The sequence below is a fragment of the Zosterops lateralis genome (genome assembly GCF_965231275.1).
Source record: "Zosterops lateralis genome assembly, chromosome: 21".
NCBI classification, from domain to species: domain Eukaryota; kingdom Metazoa; phylum Chordata; class Aves; order Passeriformes; family Zosteropidae; genus Zosterops; species Zosterops lateralis.
In genome coordinates, this window is record NC_139781.1 from 7,893,671 (window position 1) to 7,911,584 (window position 17,914).

Here is a 17,914-nt window from a genome sequence, read left to right on the forward strand (position 1 = left end):
TGCTAAAAAAGTTGTGTCCGTATTTTCAAATCTCAACAGTTAGGAGCAGTTTGAAATAAGAAATTCTATTAATTTTAGGAAGTTTGTCTGTAAATTGTCTGTCTTGTTGGTGTAAGTGAGCAATGTAACAATGGTGCCTTAACAAGACTTAAGAATTTTACGTTTTCTCTGAGTTTTTCCATTTTTTCTTGTGCTACAATTGTGCAAATAAGAAACTGCTGAAATTAGTGTGTTTACATATCCATTTGTTTGGGGTTTCACATCTAGAGGGGCCACCACCGTTGACACACTGGGTGATAGGTGGTGGATGTGACTTTTTTGTTTGAAAACTCATATTTGTACAGTAATTCGTAATGTTTTACTGTACAGAAAATCTTTTGTGCTGATACCAAGTTAATGTTTGGGGTGATGCTGCAAATGGGAAACATTATTTAAATTTTAGGGGTGTATTAACAGAGACAAAGAAGGGGTTGGTTTATTTTCTTTGACTTCCCAGAAGCTTTGGTTTAATCCATCCCAGTGTTAGCAAAGTGCAGGTGAATGGTTTCCTGTGTAACAGAACTTCTTTACATCAGCACAAAGAGCGAAGAGCTCCAAATGATGACACAATTCAGTAGCACTGTGTGTGCCGTGCAGTGGCTGCTGCTTGACTCATTTCCTGGGCCTGCCATGCTCACTTCAAGGGCCTTGCAGTGTAGTTTCTTGAGGATAGAAATCTGTATTTAAAAGGAGATAGTGAGAGAGACAAAGTAACCCTGCAGTCCCAGCAGCCAGGATTTAACATTGTGCTTGCAATAAAGAGCCAACTCACCTGCACTAAGTGCTAAAGGACTAAATGTAACAACAGAGCAATTTCATAAAAGAGTAGTCATGCTCCATACATATTTTAATGCAAATGGTCTAATTGGTGTGCTCCTGCTTTCAGGCCATGAACATATTGGTTCCCTTCATGTTTAAATATGCAGTGGACAACCTCAACCAGATGTCTGGGAACGTGCTCAACCTCGGCGACGCCCCGAGCACTGCGGCCACCCTGGCGACTGCTGTCCTTGTGGGCTGTGAGTGATCCCAGAGGGTGCATGGGGGGTCAGGGCCTGCAGGGAGGGAGGGCTCAGCACAGCTCCTGCCCTCTGCACTGCTGAGCATCACAGCTGCCTGGGAATCAGAGAATCGCAGAGTGGTTTGGGCTGGAAGGGACCTTAATGGTGATCCATGGGCAGGAGCACCTTCCACTGTCCCAGGGTGGGATCCCTGTCCAGCCTGGCCTTGGACACTCTCAGGGATCCAGGGGCAGCCACAGCTGCTCCGGGCACCCCCACCCTCCCAGGGAACAATTCCTGCCCAATCTCCCATCCAGCCCTGCCCTCTGGCAGTGGGAATCCATTCCCTGTGTCCTGTCCCTCCATCCCTTGTCCCCAGTCCCTCTCCAGCTCTCTTGGCGCCCCTTTAGGCCCTGGAAGGTCTCCCCGAAGCCTCCCCTTGTCCAGGTGAACACCCCCAGCTCTGCCAAAGCCCCCAGAGCAAAGGGGCTCCAGCCCTCAGAGTGTTCAAACTATTTCATAGTTACTCTGTGTTATGTCTCTTCCCAATATTCTCTGACCTTGCTTCTGGTATTCCAATTAAAAAATGAAATAATGCTCATAGAAATTATTCTTGATTATAAATCCTGCCCTTTCTTATAACCAGCTGCAGAAGAAACTGATTTAAATGTGTGCACAATGGTTTATAAATGAAAAATGGCATAAAGCTTGGGCCAATTAAGTATAAATTACCTTTGAACGAAAATTGTTGAAAATATATAAAGAATGAGTCTAGTGTAATTTCATGCATGAAGGGAAGTTGAAAATATAATTATTTTCATTTTGTAAACTTTTTCATCCCTTTTTAGATGGTATCTCAAGAGCTGGGGCAGCCTTATTTAATGAAGCAAGAAATGCAGTATTTGGGAAAGTAGCTCAAAATTCAATCAGGAGGATTGCCAAGAATGTTTTCCTGCACCTTCACAACCTGGATCTGGCTTTTCATCTGAGCAGGCAAACAGGGGCACTGTCAAAAACCATCGACAGGGGCACCAGGGGCATCAGCTTTGTTCTCAGTGCTTTAGTGTTTAACCTGGGACCCACAATGTTTGAGGTGGCTCTGGTCAGTGGAATTCTGGTAAGTTGGAATTGTCTCATTGAAGGATGATGCTCTCACCAAAGTCTACTCAATATAAATAATAATAATTGTATTTACAAGGTGGTAGCAACTACTGTAAAAGAGAGCAATCCATAGTTTTCAAATTTCAGTTACTTTAATTAAGCTTATTTGAAATTATTTTTACGTTTAAGGCCTCTCTTCAGCCAGTTGCTTTATGTGGACAGTTTTTGGTGTTTTTCTTTAGAATTGCTGGAAAATGAAACTAGAAAATTCTACACACAAGTATCAAATATACCCAGGTGATTAGTGAGGAAACAGAATAAAAATGTTGTGGTTTAGTGTATTCAGGATAGAGGAGGGAGTGATTATTGGCTCCTTCCTGAACATTGATCCGGACTTAACCAGAACTTAAAAGTGAAAATTAGCTTTTGGAAAATAGGCTTCTCCTGGCAGGTTTTAAGCTTAATACCCTGAAATTTAAACTTCTATGAAATAAATCACATGTTCTGCCTTTGAAGTCAAGATCTTTGGGTATTACTTGGGTGCAAAAGTCTGAATCTTGATTATGTATCTCAGACTAAATTAAAAACAAGAATCTTGTTCTGGTTATTTGCCTTTTTAGAAAGACTTAATCAGGTTTGAATGGAACAGTGAAATGCCTGTTGATGTTGGGTAACAGTTTCTAACCACTGGAAGTTGCAGACCAGGCTGGCTGTCAGCCAACCCTCCTTAGGGCTTTTCTCTCCTGATGTGCCCTGAAGTACAGAAAATGCTTCCTAAGTTGTTTTTCAAGGCCATTTATTTCTTCTTCTACAGTCTTCAGCTTTCTCCCAAAATCCATTGAAAAAGCATGGAAACAAATACTTATTTGCGAAAACAGCACAAGCATCAGCAGCATTTACGTTTTATAATGTGAAAAATAACTTTGCAGTATTATATACACTAGCTCTTGGTTATTGCCTCCAATCTTTTCATCTAAATCCTTCTTGCTGCTTTCCTTTTGAGTTTAAGCTTTTTATTTAGCCTTAAGCTGTTCAGAGCAGGGATTATATTGGGAGGGACCATCAATTCTTGTCTTAAAATTAGGGTAGCTTAGCTGGAGACAACAGTGAAGTTTTGATGATGATGATGATTATAATTTTTTTTTTTTAAATTTGATTTAAAATCTTACAGTATTACAAATGTGGTGCGGAGTTTGCTTTGGTCACTCTGGGGACCCTGGGAGCCTACGCCGCGTTCACGATAGGAGTCACCCAGTGGAGGTAAGGCAGGCCCTGCCCTCACACTCCTCAGCCTGAGCTTGTGATGGTGCCTTGCAGTGGCACAGTGGAACCTGTTGAAGGCTTTAATAAATGCCCACTTTATTGTCCTAATCTAGAACAGAGGCTAGACAAGATTAAGAGAATAAAGCAGGCATTTATTAAAGGCCTTCGGTAGGATCACCTTGGGCTTCTGAGGCTACACCCAACACTGACAATGGTCACAAGTTTTTCAGACAGTTACAGGTTTGGTCTATTTACATATCAGGGGTTAACCCTCCAATTACAGCTTCAGGCAATGAAGTCACATTCCCCTAGTTTGCTCCCCCCAATTCACTTTTGTTGATACTTTTTGGGGCCTGAGGTAGAGGGTGTCCTTGGATTTCAGGCCTGGAGGAATTGTTCTGTCTGACCAAAATGTGAGGACAGTTAACTAACACTTTCTATGGAGTTTAGAGTTATACACTAATGCAGTATTTGAAAAATATAAAAGCTAAAATCTGAGGCATCAGTGACCTGATCAAACCTTCCTTTCCCAGGACTAAGTTTCGGATAGAAATGAACAAAGCTGACAACGATGCCGGTAACGCTGCCATTGACTCGCTCCTGAATTATGAGACTGTGAAGGTAAGGCCAGTCTTTACTACCAGGCTCTTTGTCTTGTTTCTGTCAGCCTTAGGGAAGTGAGTCATATGATTCATCTTTAAAGGGCTGCATATTTGGAGCAATAGCATATTTTTAAGCATTATTCATTTGAAGAGTAGTGCGTGGCTTTGACAGAGTAGCAGGAAGGTTGTTAGCGGGGGCTGGAAAAAAGTCTCTTTCTTAATAAAGAGTGAGAAGTTTCTTTCATGGCTGAATCACCTTGACCATCAATTTCTAAGTAAACTTAGTCTTGAAGAGGAGGTTTAGGTTGGATGTTGGGGAAAGGTTCTTTTCCTCCCAAAAGGTTGTGGGGCACGGAACAGCCTCCCAGGGAACGGGCACAGCTCTGAGGCTGCCAGAGCTCCAGGAGTGTTCAGACATTGCTCTCAGGCACAGGGTGGGATTGTTGGGGTGTCCTGGGCAGGAGCTGGACTTGGATGATCCTTCTGAGTCCCTTCCAACCCAAGATACTCTGTGATTGTTTCCTTCAGTTGTTAGAACTGTTGGAGAGGAGTTGTGTGTGTGTGTGAGAGTGCACTCAGTCTGTTCATATTGTATTTTACAGCCACTTAAACAGTCCCAACATGTTTGTCCCTGTCACATTTACCACTTTTGTTTATGTTGTAGTATTTCAATAATGAAAAATACGAAGCCCAACGGTATGATGAGTTCTTGAAGACCTATGAAAATGCCTCCCTGAAGACTACCTCCACCTTAGCTCTCCTCAACTTTGGCCAGAGTGCCATATTCAGTGTGGGTTTAACAGCCATCATGGTGCTCGCCAGCCAGGGCATTGTTGCAGGTAACTCACCTGTCTGTAAGCCTGAAATGAATCTCCTTTACCTCAGTTCATCCATAGCAGAGGTGTTAGTTTTAATTAACTGAGGATTGATCTGAGAGTTCATTTTGAGAGGTTTTGGTTGAGAGTTTTTTGCTTAAGTTTTGTCCGTATTTCTTCTTCTTGGAGTATGATTAATTCCATTATATCTCTCTCTCAATGACTCTTTCAATCATACTATAATTTTATCAAAAAAACATTATAAAAGTTTAGCAGTTAAAGAAAGATCCCAAGAAAATGTCACTTCAGGAAGTTTTTTCTTTAAGGTTTTTGAAAGGCGCTTCTATAGATAAAAATATTTCTGTGGACATTTTACAAAGATCTTTTCTTTTTGCCCTTCTCCCTTGCCATGTTGGCAAGACTCTGTATATAGACCTGTGCTTCGTCTCCAGTAGTTTTGTTACCAATAATTCACTTTCCTTCCCTTAATAAGGGCACATTATTAAAAGAATTGCTTCCATCTGTTCTATGCTTGTCTAATTTACTACACAAAGTAAAGCCTGCTTGATTAGGAAGACACAGTGCAAGCTTCAAATGCAGAATTGGGATAGCTCTGCTAAAGCAAGGTGCTTTTAGAGTAAAAATAATGATGCTTTAAAGAGTGTTAACATCCAGAAGTGTTTGAAGGGCAGACCTTTATACCATGTGCTCTTTCTTGCATCTGCTTTGCCCTTTTTCAAGCTGCCAGGGCAGGGAAGGGTTACTCTGAACAGATCAGTCAGTCAGTGCAGTTTATGGCTGTTCTTAGGAAGATTTAGAATAGCTTGAAGCAGGATGGTAGAAATATGGCTTTAAATCATCTTTCTGGGCCTGTTTCAGCTGAACTGACCTGCCACTTACCTTTAGCTGCTGTGACATCCTGAGTTTTCCCTTGATCAGCCTGTTTGATACCGAGCTGCCCAGAGGTTCTCAGTGTGTTTTAGCAGCTCTGTGGTACATGCAGTATGAAAGCTCCCTCTTGATCATGGCAAATTCTATCATTTGGATTTGTCTGTAATTGTACTTAAGATTGTCTTTCCTGATTTGGGCTTCCATATATTATTTCCTCCCCCTTTAACTTTCTTAGGCTTCTCTGTGGATTTTACAATCTGTTATTGTATATGCTGCTTGCCCTACTTGCCAGTGCTGTTATATCTTTTAAAAAGTGAAATCCACACAAACATTGCCATTCCTTTCAGGCACCTCTCTGTAAAATCTGGGAATGGGTTCTGGGGTTTTGTTTGCTATTTAAACATCTGGGTGTAGAAATGGGATAAAAGAAATTATGTTTGATTGACTTGATTCTTTCTTTTGGTGCATCCTAAAAAGGAAAACCCTTCAAGTCTCCTTATTCTCTGACACCCCTTTTGTCTTAAGGCAGCCTTTCTGTTGGAGATCTGGTAATGGTGAATGGATTGCTGTTCCAGCTTTCTCTGCCCCTGAACTTCCTGGGAACAGTGTACAGAGAGACAAGACAAGCCCTGATAGATATGAACACCTTGTTTACACTTCTCAGTGTAGATACCAAAATTAAAGTAAGTAGTAGCTTATTTTCCTTAAAGCATCTGGGCATTTAACAGGGCTGTTTGTGGCAATGCCATCATTTCACCATGTTCTGATCTTGCAGGTTTAATTTCTATTCATGAAAGTGTTGCTGTTCTGCCTCCTCTTTAAGTGCAGTTACTGCAATAGCAGTTGATTTTTTTTTTCTTGCAGAGAAGCAAAAATTGCTTAACGGAAGCTGTGTTTATATTGAGATTTTTTAATTTAAGTATTCATGCCTCGTGCTTGAATTTTTATTGGTAATTAATGATGCAGAATATATTGCAAAAGAAGTTATGAGGCAGAGTGTTTACAGCAGGAATTTTTACCTCCTTTGGGGAAAAGGAGGAGCAAACCAATGTCACTTGTGCAGCAAATTATGGTTATTTTCCACATATCTGAGCCAGAGTGTCTATTTGCCTTTTTCTGAGGTGGGAAAGGGACTGTTGAGCTTGTTCAAGTGTTGGAGATAATTTCAGGGCAGCAGATAAAGTGGAATTCTTCTTTTCATAGGACAAAGAGCTGGCTCCACCCCTGCAGATCACCCCTCAGACTGCTTCCATCGCCTTTGACAATGTGCATTTTGAATACCTGGAAGGGCAGAAAGTCCTTGCTGGAGTGTCCTTTGAAGTCCCTGCAGGAAAGAAAGTGGCCATTGTAGGAGGTAGTGGGTCAGGGTGGGTAAATGGACTAAATATGCCAATCAATGCAGAATTTAGTTTCTTAAATGTTGTGCTGCTTGTGTTTGCTTTTTATTAATTTTGTTTGTACATCAGTTCCGATTGGAGATTGTAAATGGCAAACCAGGATGTAACATTAACTTAAATTGTTTTCAATTCCAGGAAAAGCACCATTGTGAGGTTATTATTTCGTTTCTATGAACCTCAGAAAGGAAATATTTATGTTGCTGGACGGAATATCCAAGATGTCAGTTTGGAAAGTCTGAGAAAGGCAATAGGAGTTGTGCCTCAGGTATTCCATGTTTCCTTCTCCCCAGACAGTGCATTGTAACAGTAATTCTGGTCTATTGTAATAGTAATTCTCAGTATCTGGCACTGATTCAGTGAAGGCCAGTCCTAATGCAGGGGTGTTGCATGGTGACTTTCAAAGGAACTAGACTTTTTTCCCCCCAGGAAATATTATGTTTTTATATGCATCATCATATAGATCCAATTTCTGAAATGTGTTTAAACCTCCCCATGAGAAAGTGCCTCCAGCTTTAAGTGATTTAGCTTTATAGTTGATTACCACTGTAATGAGTTAGCAAAATGGTGAAAGTATGCATGACATACATATTTAGGACACAAAATATATTAATCCCTTTTTTGGGAAAAGAAATTTCCCCAAACACTTTTTACCTTCAGGCTTCGTGAAGAAAAATACAAGCCATTCTGTATTTTTGTGGGTTTTTTTTTCACTGGCTGGGGACAATTTTGAAGCTGTTGTTCATGGTTTCTTATTTGAAATGTTCTTCCACAACTGCAGGATGCTGTTCTGTTCCACAACACCATCTACTACAACCTGCAGTACGGGAACACGGCGGCCACGGCGGAGCAGGTGTACGGGGTGGCCAGGCTGGCCGGGATCCACGACGCCATCCTCAGGATGCCCAACGGGTACAACACCCAGGTTGGGGAGAGAGGACTCAAGCTCTCAGGTTGGCTCCTTTTCAGCTTCCTTGTGTCCCTTTTGCTGCCTCAAAGTGTTGTGCAGTTTAGTGTTTAGGTTTTCTTTTAGCTCGTTGAGTTTATAACACAGAATCATTAAGGTGGGAGAGGATTTCCAAGATCAAATCTAACCTTTGAGTAAATCTCACCATGCCCACTAAACAACATCACCAAAGGCCACATCCACTCCTTTTTGGAACACTTCCAGGGATGATGACTCCACCACTGTCCTGGGCTGATATATTCCTCTCCCTGTCTCCCAAGGCTCCTTTGCTAGCTCAGTTCCTTGACAGGCTTTGGGGGAATATCTCAGGGACAAAACAAAAGATTTCAAAAGAGGCTCTTCCCCAGGATTATTCCAAGGTGTTTATTCTCAAAGGCTTCCAGGGGAAAAGGAGAGTGGATAAGGAGGAACAGGGCCTTTTCTAGTCTGCTCAGGAAAAGATAACTAGACCTCAGCCAATGAGGTCAAGAAAGGAAGGAAGGGTCAAACTACCTGGTTACAGATTTCAGGAGTCCCGAGGGGAAAACCATTCCCTAGAGAAATAGAGCAACGGGCAGCATGTTCCAGTGCATGACCCTTCAGTGAAGAAATCCTTCCTATCATCCAACTTGAACCTCCCATGGAACACATTGAGATCATTTCCTCTCATCCTGTCCCTTGTTCTCTGGAGCAGAGCCTGAGCCCCACCTGGCTGTCCCCTCCTGTCAGGGAGTTGTGCAGAGCCCACCTGAGCCTCCTCCAGGCTGAGCCCTCCCCCACAGTTCCCTCAGCTGCTCCTCCTAGAGTTATGTTCCAGACCCTTCCCCAGCTCTGTTCCCATCTCTGGACACACTCCAGCCCCTCATTGTTCTTGTAGAGAGGAGCCCAAAATACCTACCTGTAAAGGCTGAATATTTATATGAAGGTCTGCAGTTTAAGGCAGCTGTAGTCTGCAAGATATTCAAAAGAATGTATTTTCAGGGGGTAGTGTTAAATGAGATTATAAGTGAGGCTGGAGGTACATCTAAGCAAAAATGATTTTTCCCATTATCTCTTTGGGTAGTGGACTAGAATTGGGAACTTTCTGTGTGCTTTGGGCCCTGCTTGTGCTGAGGGGTGCAGTGGGTGCAGACAGAGGTGCTGCCTGTTGCAGAGACACTTTTGAGGGGGATTTCTTTCTCTGCAGCTGCTGCAGTCAGGAGTCCTGGTGCCTTTGAAACAGGGGATCAGAGGGTGCAGCCTGTACCCAGAATGTGCAGGAGAAAGTGTGCATGCTGCAAACGGGGATTATGCAGAGACCTAGAAGGAAAATAAAATATGTGAAGCACAGATCTGGGTGAGGGAATAGAAGGTGCTAAATAGGTACTGGCAGAACTGAAGAGAATCGTGCTAACAATGAAAGACTTGTCTTGCCTGTCTCCCCACACTAGTAATTGCTAGAAAGAGGATTTGACTGACAATAGGTTTGAAATGTCTTGGTGTTTATAAAAGAATAGAATAGTTTCAGTTGGAGGGAACCTTCTAAAAATCATCTAAACCAACCCTCCTGCTGCGAGCAGGGGCATCTTTCACTAGACCAGGCTGCTCAAAGCCTTAACCTTATGTTGAGGTTTAGATTGGATTTTAGGAAAAATTTCTTCAGCCAAAGGTTTGATCAGGCTGCTCAGGGCAGTGGTGGACTCCTCATGCCTGGAGGGATTTAAGAGCTGTGAGGATGTGGCACTTGGGGACATGGGGCAGTGGTGGAACAGTTGGGCTCCATGATCTGGTGGGGCTTTTCCAACCTGAATGATTCTGTGTCCCCTTCTGAGTCTGGAGCATTGTGTGTGGGTGTGCTGGAGTTCCCTTCTGACCTCAAGAGTCCTGTAACAGAACCTTTCTGGAAATGGGTTCTGCCTTTCCTCCATCCTTCAAGAGTCCTGTAACAGAACCTTTCTGAAAATGGGTTCTGCCTTTCCTCCATCCTTCAGTCTGTGCTGCCACTGGGATGGTCATAAGCACCCACCTGCCAGTGCTTCCACAAAGGTGGTGTTGGGAAAGGGAAGGGAATTCTGTTCTTTTCCTGCTTTGTTTGTATTTAAAGAAGAAAGAGTATGTAAAATATTCAGGAGAAAGACAATGAAATTCTTTTGAGCTCTGAGTAGGCGTCTGCCACTGAAAGAACAGCTTCAGTTTCTTATTTTCAACAATTAAGTGAATATTGACAAATATCAGTAGTAAACAAGCTTCAGGAATGGTACAGGAGTCTCAGGCCAGTGCTCTCAGAAATGGTGTCATTGTTCAAAGGACTGGAGATATCAAATGGAAGGCTCTGAGTCCCTTCAGTGCCTCTGTAAAAAGCTACTGCTAATTGGAATCTACTGTCCTCTCGATAGTAAATTGGCTCCCTAAATTCTTACAAAGATATGTATTGGATTCATTTCAGAATCAGTTTGTGGGTTTTTTTAAGTTGGGTTAGGCTTCTTCATGTCTAAGGAGAGCACAAAGTCCTGATTTGTTCTGTTATTTTGTGGCAGGAATAGGGTGAGCAAAAGCTGTGTGAATTGAAGTGGTTCTCTTTAAAATCCAGGGGTTTGTGTGCACAATGGAAAAACAAAATTTCAGCTGCAATGACAGATTTGCCAATTTAAATGGTGATGCAGCAGTTCTTACTGTTCTCAAGGATTGATTCATCAAGAATAAAGAATGAAAAACAAGTTGTTTGGGTTGTTCCAAGTAGAACCCACCTCAGTGTTGTCTAATAGATGTGTAATAGGCAGAGCTGTGGCAGCCCCAAATCCCTGATTTGTGAATGGAACAGTTTCTGTGCTGCTGCCCTGAACATGAATGGGAAACAAGATGAGACAAATATGAGGGATCTGGTTACTGAAATATGTCTTTCAAACGTGGATATTGTCAAGCTGTGAGTTCTGAAGATGCTGTACAGGGGAGGGAGGGAGGGAGGGAGAGCACACTGAAACAGGCTGAGTAAATCACACAGTTCTAATTGCTCCTGAGTTCTGCCAAAGACAGTTTAAAATGTGAACTGCAGCATTACCACCAGCCTTTTAAATGGTTTAGGAAAGCATGTTCTCTCCTGATAGAAATGGAATATTAACAAGAATATAATAGTATTAAATGGAATGTTTTGAAGTCTTGGATAAAACAAAGGAGGACAAGTGCAGAAATGTGACGTGTTTGCGTCGCGTACCAAATGTTTAGCAGATTTTAAGTTCTCAAATGCACCTGTTTTCCTGTCTGTAAAAGTTGCCCTGAGTTATTCTTGAGTAGATGTTGGCTGTAAGAATTGTTTAGGAAAGAAACTAGTCTGAAACTGGGTTATATCAGAAAGCACCAGGCTGTAGCTTGCAGGCTGAAGGTGGTTTTCAGTACAATATTGACTGTTCTTGAGTGAAATTCAGCATTATGGGGTGGGAAGTTGGATGAATATCAAGGAGAGACCTGAAAGACACAATGTGTGAGCAAGATGCCTGAAATCCAATACAGCAGATGTGGACAGAGCAGTGATGAAAGAAAAGTGCATTTGTGTGTGCAGAGTTACTGGATGGAGCAGAGCTTAGGCCAAGTGAATGGGCTCCTACTCCCAGGTGTACAGAGTGAGTAACTGTACACCATTGTTACTCACCTGTGTCAGACTTGCCTTGGAGCAGATACAAAATAGTTCTGTCCTTTTCCAAAAGGATGAGTAATCTTGAATCACTAAATTTACCAGGGAGCAGGAACTTGTGTGCTATCTTATGTAACATGTCAGACATTTGTCAGCAATGACTATGATGTCTATTAAAAAAAGGAAAAAAAAAAAAAAACCAACAACCAACCCTCAAAAATCATGTCTGCTGTTGAATTTAGATTATCACAATTGTAACTTAATTTTTTTTCTTTTTTTTTTCCTCTTTCCCCCTCATTCAGGAGGAGAAAAGCAAAGAGTTGCAATTGCCAGAGCAATGTTAAAGGAGCCTCTTATTTTTCTCTATGATGAAGCCACATCATCTTTAGATTCAATTACAGAAGAGGTAAATTGAGATTAAAAATTCTAAAATTTAAGTGATGCAATGTTGTTTGATTCTGATGCTTTTCCATGTTCTTTTCCTCTCAGAATTCTGTTCTTTAACAAGTGTCTCAGTATTATTAAGAGCTGCTGTTGTCCTGAAGAGCAGAGCAGAGATGTTCAGTCCATCTCCCTGGAGATAGTGAGGGATATCAGCTGTCTCTGGCATATTTTCTCTTTCCACTCTGGAAATCTCATTCACCTTGACACATTCTTCCCTTGAAGCTGGTGCAAGTGACCATGAAGTGTGAAGCTTGTCCACCTCAGAAGGTGTTTAGATGCCATCTAACATCCATCAAAAAAACCTTCTGAATAGTTGGGACATAATACAGGATAGACCCTCCTTGTTTGTCGTGGGGTAGGTGTGACCTGCAGTGCTGGTGTTCATTTGTGTTCATTCCTCAGTGACATGGATGTGGTGACACTGTGAGAAGAGCTGCATCAGCCTTCAGAACAACATCTTTGCTTAAACACAAAGCTCTCAGCACCAGCAGTAATTTCCCAAACTAATGTCATCAAAAATGAGCTAAGCTATGGCTCTGTTCACTTATGCAGATGATTGAGTGAATTTATTGACCTGTAATCACTAAATTACTTTCATTTTCCAGGTGCAGAGAATTCAGAGGATGAACTGTAAATCCATACAGCACAGCACTGAAATGTAGCACAGCTTCCTCATGGGCCAGAAATGTCCTTATCACACTCAGCTCTCAGATTTTTCCTCTCTTGTTTTGCTGAATCTATGCAAGAGTCTTAAGCAAAGCAGAAAGTTTCAGAGTAGAAATGCACTTGGAAGACAGCAAATGAAAATGAGGTTTTTCCACAAGACTATGCCTGGGAATGGAAATGTTTTCTGACAAAAAAATTCAGGGAAATAAAGTGGACACTTCACTTTACAGTAGTGAGGGCACAAATTCCCAGTCAGTGCTGCTTGCAGAGGGATGGTGGCATAGGGCTCACAAAGGAAACCCTGCATAGATAATTCCCAGAATTGCTCTGCCTTTGTTCCACATTGGCATAACTCTGAGAGTTTTTTTTCCTTTAACAATCATGGGAAAGCATTAATATTACCACCATGAGGAGTTCTTATTTTCAGATGTTTTACTGCTGTTTGCTGCTTGTGTAGCATGGTTCCGTGGGGAAGTTTTCCCTGAAATGAAATGACACGTCTCTTCCTTTGTCCCTGGGGATAGCTGTGTTTTTTCTGTGAATACAAGCTTTTTTTTTTTTTTTTTTTAAGTTTGAGGCTTTAGCAAAACCACAGATATTTCATGTTTGGGACTCTTCTGTTTCTCCTGTACATACTGTTTGTTATTGGGAAGCTGTAGCAGTACCAGAGATGATTTTCAAAACTTATTTACAGCAATTTGCATATTTCCAGCAGCGTTTTATTTCTCCTCATCTCACTCAGGAGCATGTAAGACTTTGTGTCTCTTCCAATCTTGCAGAACATTCTCAAAGCCATGAGGGACATGGTGAAGCACCGGACGTCGATTTTCATTGCCCACAGATTGTCCACGGTGGTGGATGCAGATGAGATCATTGTGCTGGATCAGGTGAGGTGCTGCTGAGTGACTTTCACATATGTCACAGTTTAGTTTAGGGACTCTGTGTGTCCAGTTTGAATTGTGACACTCCCACCAAGCTGCTGGAAGATTTTTCTTTGTAAATGAACCGTGTTTGAAAATTCCAGCCCAAGCTTGGCACGTGTGTCTGTCTTGTATGTTGTTATTTTTACACCTTACTGTTGCATGTTTTTAATCTAATTTTTTGCATGCTTCTGTCCAGTTTCCTAATGTGTTCCCCCAATTTACACTTCACTCTCATTGCTCAGTGTCTGTTTTTCACATACATCCATTTTTTCCTCTCAGTGGAAAGGACAGCGTGTTCTGTTTCCATGCAGATAGAACTATTGCAGGATTGTTCAACCTAATTATGTTAAAAATCTAAGCACCATTCTCTGTTGTACCTGTAGAAAAGTGTGATTGTTCCCTTTCTGTAGGCTTCTTTTCTAAGAAAAAGCCAACATGTTTCAACATTTGATTCCCTAATATCAGCATTCAGCTGTTACCTCATGCTCATCCAAAGTCCATTTTTTTATCTATTATCCATATCTGGAAGAGATTTTAAAATAAACAAATGTCCTTATAACTTCATAATTATCCTTTTAACTGTTAATGCTGAAAGTACAGTGCTCAAATCTGCTGATAATAGATGTTAAATTTATCTCTGCATTCATTTTTATCAGTTGCTATTTATAAGCCTGTGCTCATAGGTGTCTTTAGTGACTTAAAAATACACATCTAAAAGCAAATAAATTATTTTTACACTACATTCAATGATTTCATGGACAATTAGACCCATACTTTATGAAATAGTGACATTTGCTACACAAAACTCAGCTTTATATGAATCTCAGGATGAAGTAGTGGAATAAATCACTTGCAGTGCTCCATGGAGTTTTTATTTGTTTTTGATCTGCTTTGTTTTTTTCAGCTTTTGCTGAAAAACTCTCTCCTAAGGTGTATCCTCCTTACAAGTGCACGTTAAAACCTCTCACAAACATTTTGTAACGTGTCACAAGGCAATTGGCAGCTTTTTGTTTTCCATGCAAGTTTTCACAGCTTCCTAAGAGCGTGTTTTGTGTTGTAGTGTAACTGTTAAATTAAAAATAAAAGCACAGCCTCGAACTGTGAAGGGGAGCCAGGGTGCTCCCTTTGCTGAAGGATGGAATTGTGGATGAGGGAGGCAGTGCTGCAGCATTCCCAGCAGGATTGGTGTGTTAGCAGCCAGATTAACAAGGCTCAGGAGCAGGGATGAGACAGGCTGGGATTGTGGCTGGTTTTGCTTAGCAATGGTAATCATGGAGTCACAATTCCAGCACCTTTGCTGACGTGAAATCACAATCATTCCTGAGTAAACGTTGGAGTAATGATGCAGACCCTAATGCTGAGCAGAGAAGTTTCATTTTTGAGGATTGATCAAGAGTTACTAAAAAAAAAAAAAAAAGCCATGATTCAAAACCTGATCTCTAGTCCAAATTAATCACTTAAAGGATTTAAGTAAATGCTGCAGTTCTGTTGATCAAGTGTATGTTTGTTCAGATTCCACTGGCACAACTACTAATAGGAGTGCCAAGACCCAAATTTCTTCCCAGCCTGTCCATCAGCAGATGTCACAAGAGGTAGATTTAATTGTAGATCAAAAATTCTAACTGATACCAAATCCATGTGGTTGTCTGTGTCATGCCCTCCTTTCCCAGAAAGAAAAGTAGCCACAGAATGAGTTAATATATTAGTTTAATTTGAATCAGTGAATGTGTCTCTCAAAGTAAAAAATGAGTTTGGTTTTTTGAAGAGTGGAGGGCTGGAATTCTCATGGAATTCTCCTCTCTGACTCTTCCTTTCCATGCTAAGAGTCAATAAATCATCTCTGCTCCTGAGACCAGCCCAGAGAACTGAACTGCTCACACAATTTTCTTGGTGGTGATTGCAGTGACACAGGCTGCAGAGCACCCATAAAAACACAGTTTGCACTAATTGTTTTCAGGATTTGGATGTGCTTTGCTTGTCTAATACAAACCCCTCTCTGTCTGCTCTTCTCTTTTAGCCTCTTCATGTGTGTCTGTTACTGAGCAAAAACAAATACGTGTTTATTTTGGTCTATTCGTGTGACTTTGCAGGAGTAGTTGAACACTTTGCTCTTCTTAGAGGTCCACATTTGCTTTAGATAACTCCTCAAGTTTAGACAGTAAAACTTTCCATGCTGGTGAGCTTTAGATTTTGTCCAGATGAACAAAAGGCACTTGCAGTCTGAATAGAGCACAGCTCCTTGTTTGCAGCTGGCAGTGCCCACACAAGTCAATCCTTGCTTTTTCAAGCTCCTCCTCATTAATAACTGCTCTAATCCATACTGTGGAACTGTGGTCCCTAGGCTGGTCTGTTCCTAAAGGTGTGGGAATGTGCATTCCTGACTTCCTGCCCTTGTTTTGCAGGGTAAAGTGGCAGAACGTGGAACCCACGCAGAGCTCCTGGCAAATCCCAGCAATCTCTACTATGAGATGTGGCACACACAGAGCAGCAAAGTGCTCCACTCTCACAACCACCCAACCTGGGAGGAGAGAAACAACCACACATCCAAAGAGGAGGAAAGGAAGAAGCTGGAAGAAGAAATTATCAACAGTGTAAAAGGCTGTGGGAACTGTTCATGCTGAATAGGATCCTGGATCTTGTATAGCAGGTTCAAAATGCACAAGAATGCAGTGAAATGCAGCTCTTTGTTTTTAAGTCAGCATTCAAAAACTTCTGGGTTTTGCAATTTTTTGGATTTTACAGTTTCACAGAGGGACATAATTTCAACCAAAGGAGTTCTATTTTTACATCTTTAGGAATCTCTAATATTCAGTGGCATCAACAACAGCTGAGCTTTTTCAAAAACTTTAAACTTCTCAACCAAGGGTGTAATTTATGGCAATTTTTAGGCATTGGTAAATTCTCCTGGTAGTCGCCTGATGTGGATTATTAAATTGTAGACAGACTTGTCCTTGATTTACATTATTTCTCATCATTGATGGCTGATAAATGCGTCATGTTTTAATTGTAATTGGGCTAATTTGAGCTCATTTGCCAGTGAGGAAGATGCCTTTTAAATTCTACAGTGGTGTTCTGGTTTAAAAATCTTCTTCCTTGTAAAGAGTAAGAATAGCCTCAAAAAATATTAGGCTTCTAGTAGCAAACTAAATATTGGAATCACCCCTCTCACCTTTCAGAAGCACCTTTCATACTGCACTATCAGGAAATGGATTGGTATTATTCTAAAGAAAAACTAACAGTATTTTTAAGTGAAAAATGAACAAATCCGAGTTCAGGAGTCTGTATCATCAGCATCTGCTGTAGTAGTCAAAGCAGAATGCAGTCACTCTTTCTAGTTCAGTCATGGTCTTAGGGAGCAATTAAGATTCAATAAAGACTTCCATAAATTTCTATTATCTCATTAATGTATGAGAAAATGACCTGGATAATGCTGAAAGCATTGCTATAATAATCTCCTCATTTCAACAGCCTAAACTTCTCCAGTGGGAGGAAACCTGAGTCTTTGGGATCTGCAGGACACTGTGGGTGTGTCAGGTTTGGGTGGGGGCTGCAGGGGTCACGTCTGGGACAAGGGGACAGAAATCCAACAGAGCCAAGGCTGAGCACGTCACCCACAGGGCAATGCACTGCTGGGATCACGGATTTGGGAAGGGAGGAAAAGCCTTGTAAGAGTAAGAGCAACTGCAGCCAGAGACAGGAGTGGCAACATAGGAGAGCTACAGCCCTGCAGACACGAGGGCAGAGAAGGAGGAGAGGCAGGAGGAGCTCCAGGTGCTGGAGCTGAGATTCCCTGCAGCCCATGGGAGTCTACGATGGAGCAAAGATCCTCCTGCAGCCCAGGAAGGAGCCCTGGATGGAGCCAGAGGATGTTCCCAGAGGAGTCTCTGACCCTGGGGAAGCCCACACTGGATCAGGCTCTTGGCAGGACCTGTGGAGAGAGGAGCCTGTGGTGGAGCAGGTTTGCTGTGACCCCATAGAGAACCCATGCTGGAGCAGCCTTTTTCTGAAGGACTGCACCCTGTGGCAAGAGGACAAATGGAAAACACACCCTGGGGCAAGGGAAGAGAATGAGGAGGAAGGAGCAGCAGAGATAACATAATGAACTGACCACAGTCCATTCCCCACCCCCTGCACTGCCTGGAAGGAGGGGGGGAATTCTGAAGTGAAGTTGAGCCTGGGAAGAAGGAAGGGATGGGAGGAAGGTGTTTGTAAGATTTTGTTT

The 17,914-nt window shown here is 41.9% G+C and overlaps 1 protein-coding gene across 1 annotated transcript in view; it reads left to right on the plus strand.

Annotated features, from left to right (window-relative positions):
- Positions 1-16,651, plus strand: part of ABCB7 (ATP binding cassette subfamily B member 7) — a 35,187-nt gene extending 18,536 nt beyond the window's left edge. The window contains exons 5-16 of the mRNA XM_083876460.1: positions 926-1,058; positions 1,889-2,157; positions 3,313-3,401; positions 3,938-4,025; positions 4,671-4,845; positions 6,238-6,395; positions 6,916-7,079; positions 7,245-7,374; positions 7,888-8,059; positions 11,962-12,065; positions 13,549-13,656; positions 16,095-16,651. Of these exons, the coding sequence (XP_083732586.1) occupies positions 926-1,058; positions 1,889-2,157; positions 3,313-3,401; positions 3,938-4,025; positions 4,671-4,845; positions 6,238-6,395; positions 6,916-7,079; positions 7,245-7,374; positions 7,888-8,059; positions 11,962-12,065; positions 13,549-13,656; positions 16,095-16,313 (1,809 nt within the window). The 3' untranslated portion in view covers positions 16,314-16,651. The remainder of the gene's footprint in view (positions 1-925; positions 1,059-1,888; positions 2,158-3,312; positions 3,402-3,937; positions 4,026-4,670; positions 4,846-6,237; positions 6,396-6,915; positions 7,080-7,244; positions 7,375-7,887; positions 8,060-11,961; positions 12,066-13,548; positions 13,657-16,094) is intronic.
- Positions 16,652-17,914: the final 1,263 nt, after the last annotated feature.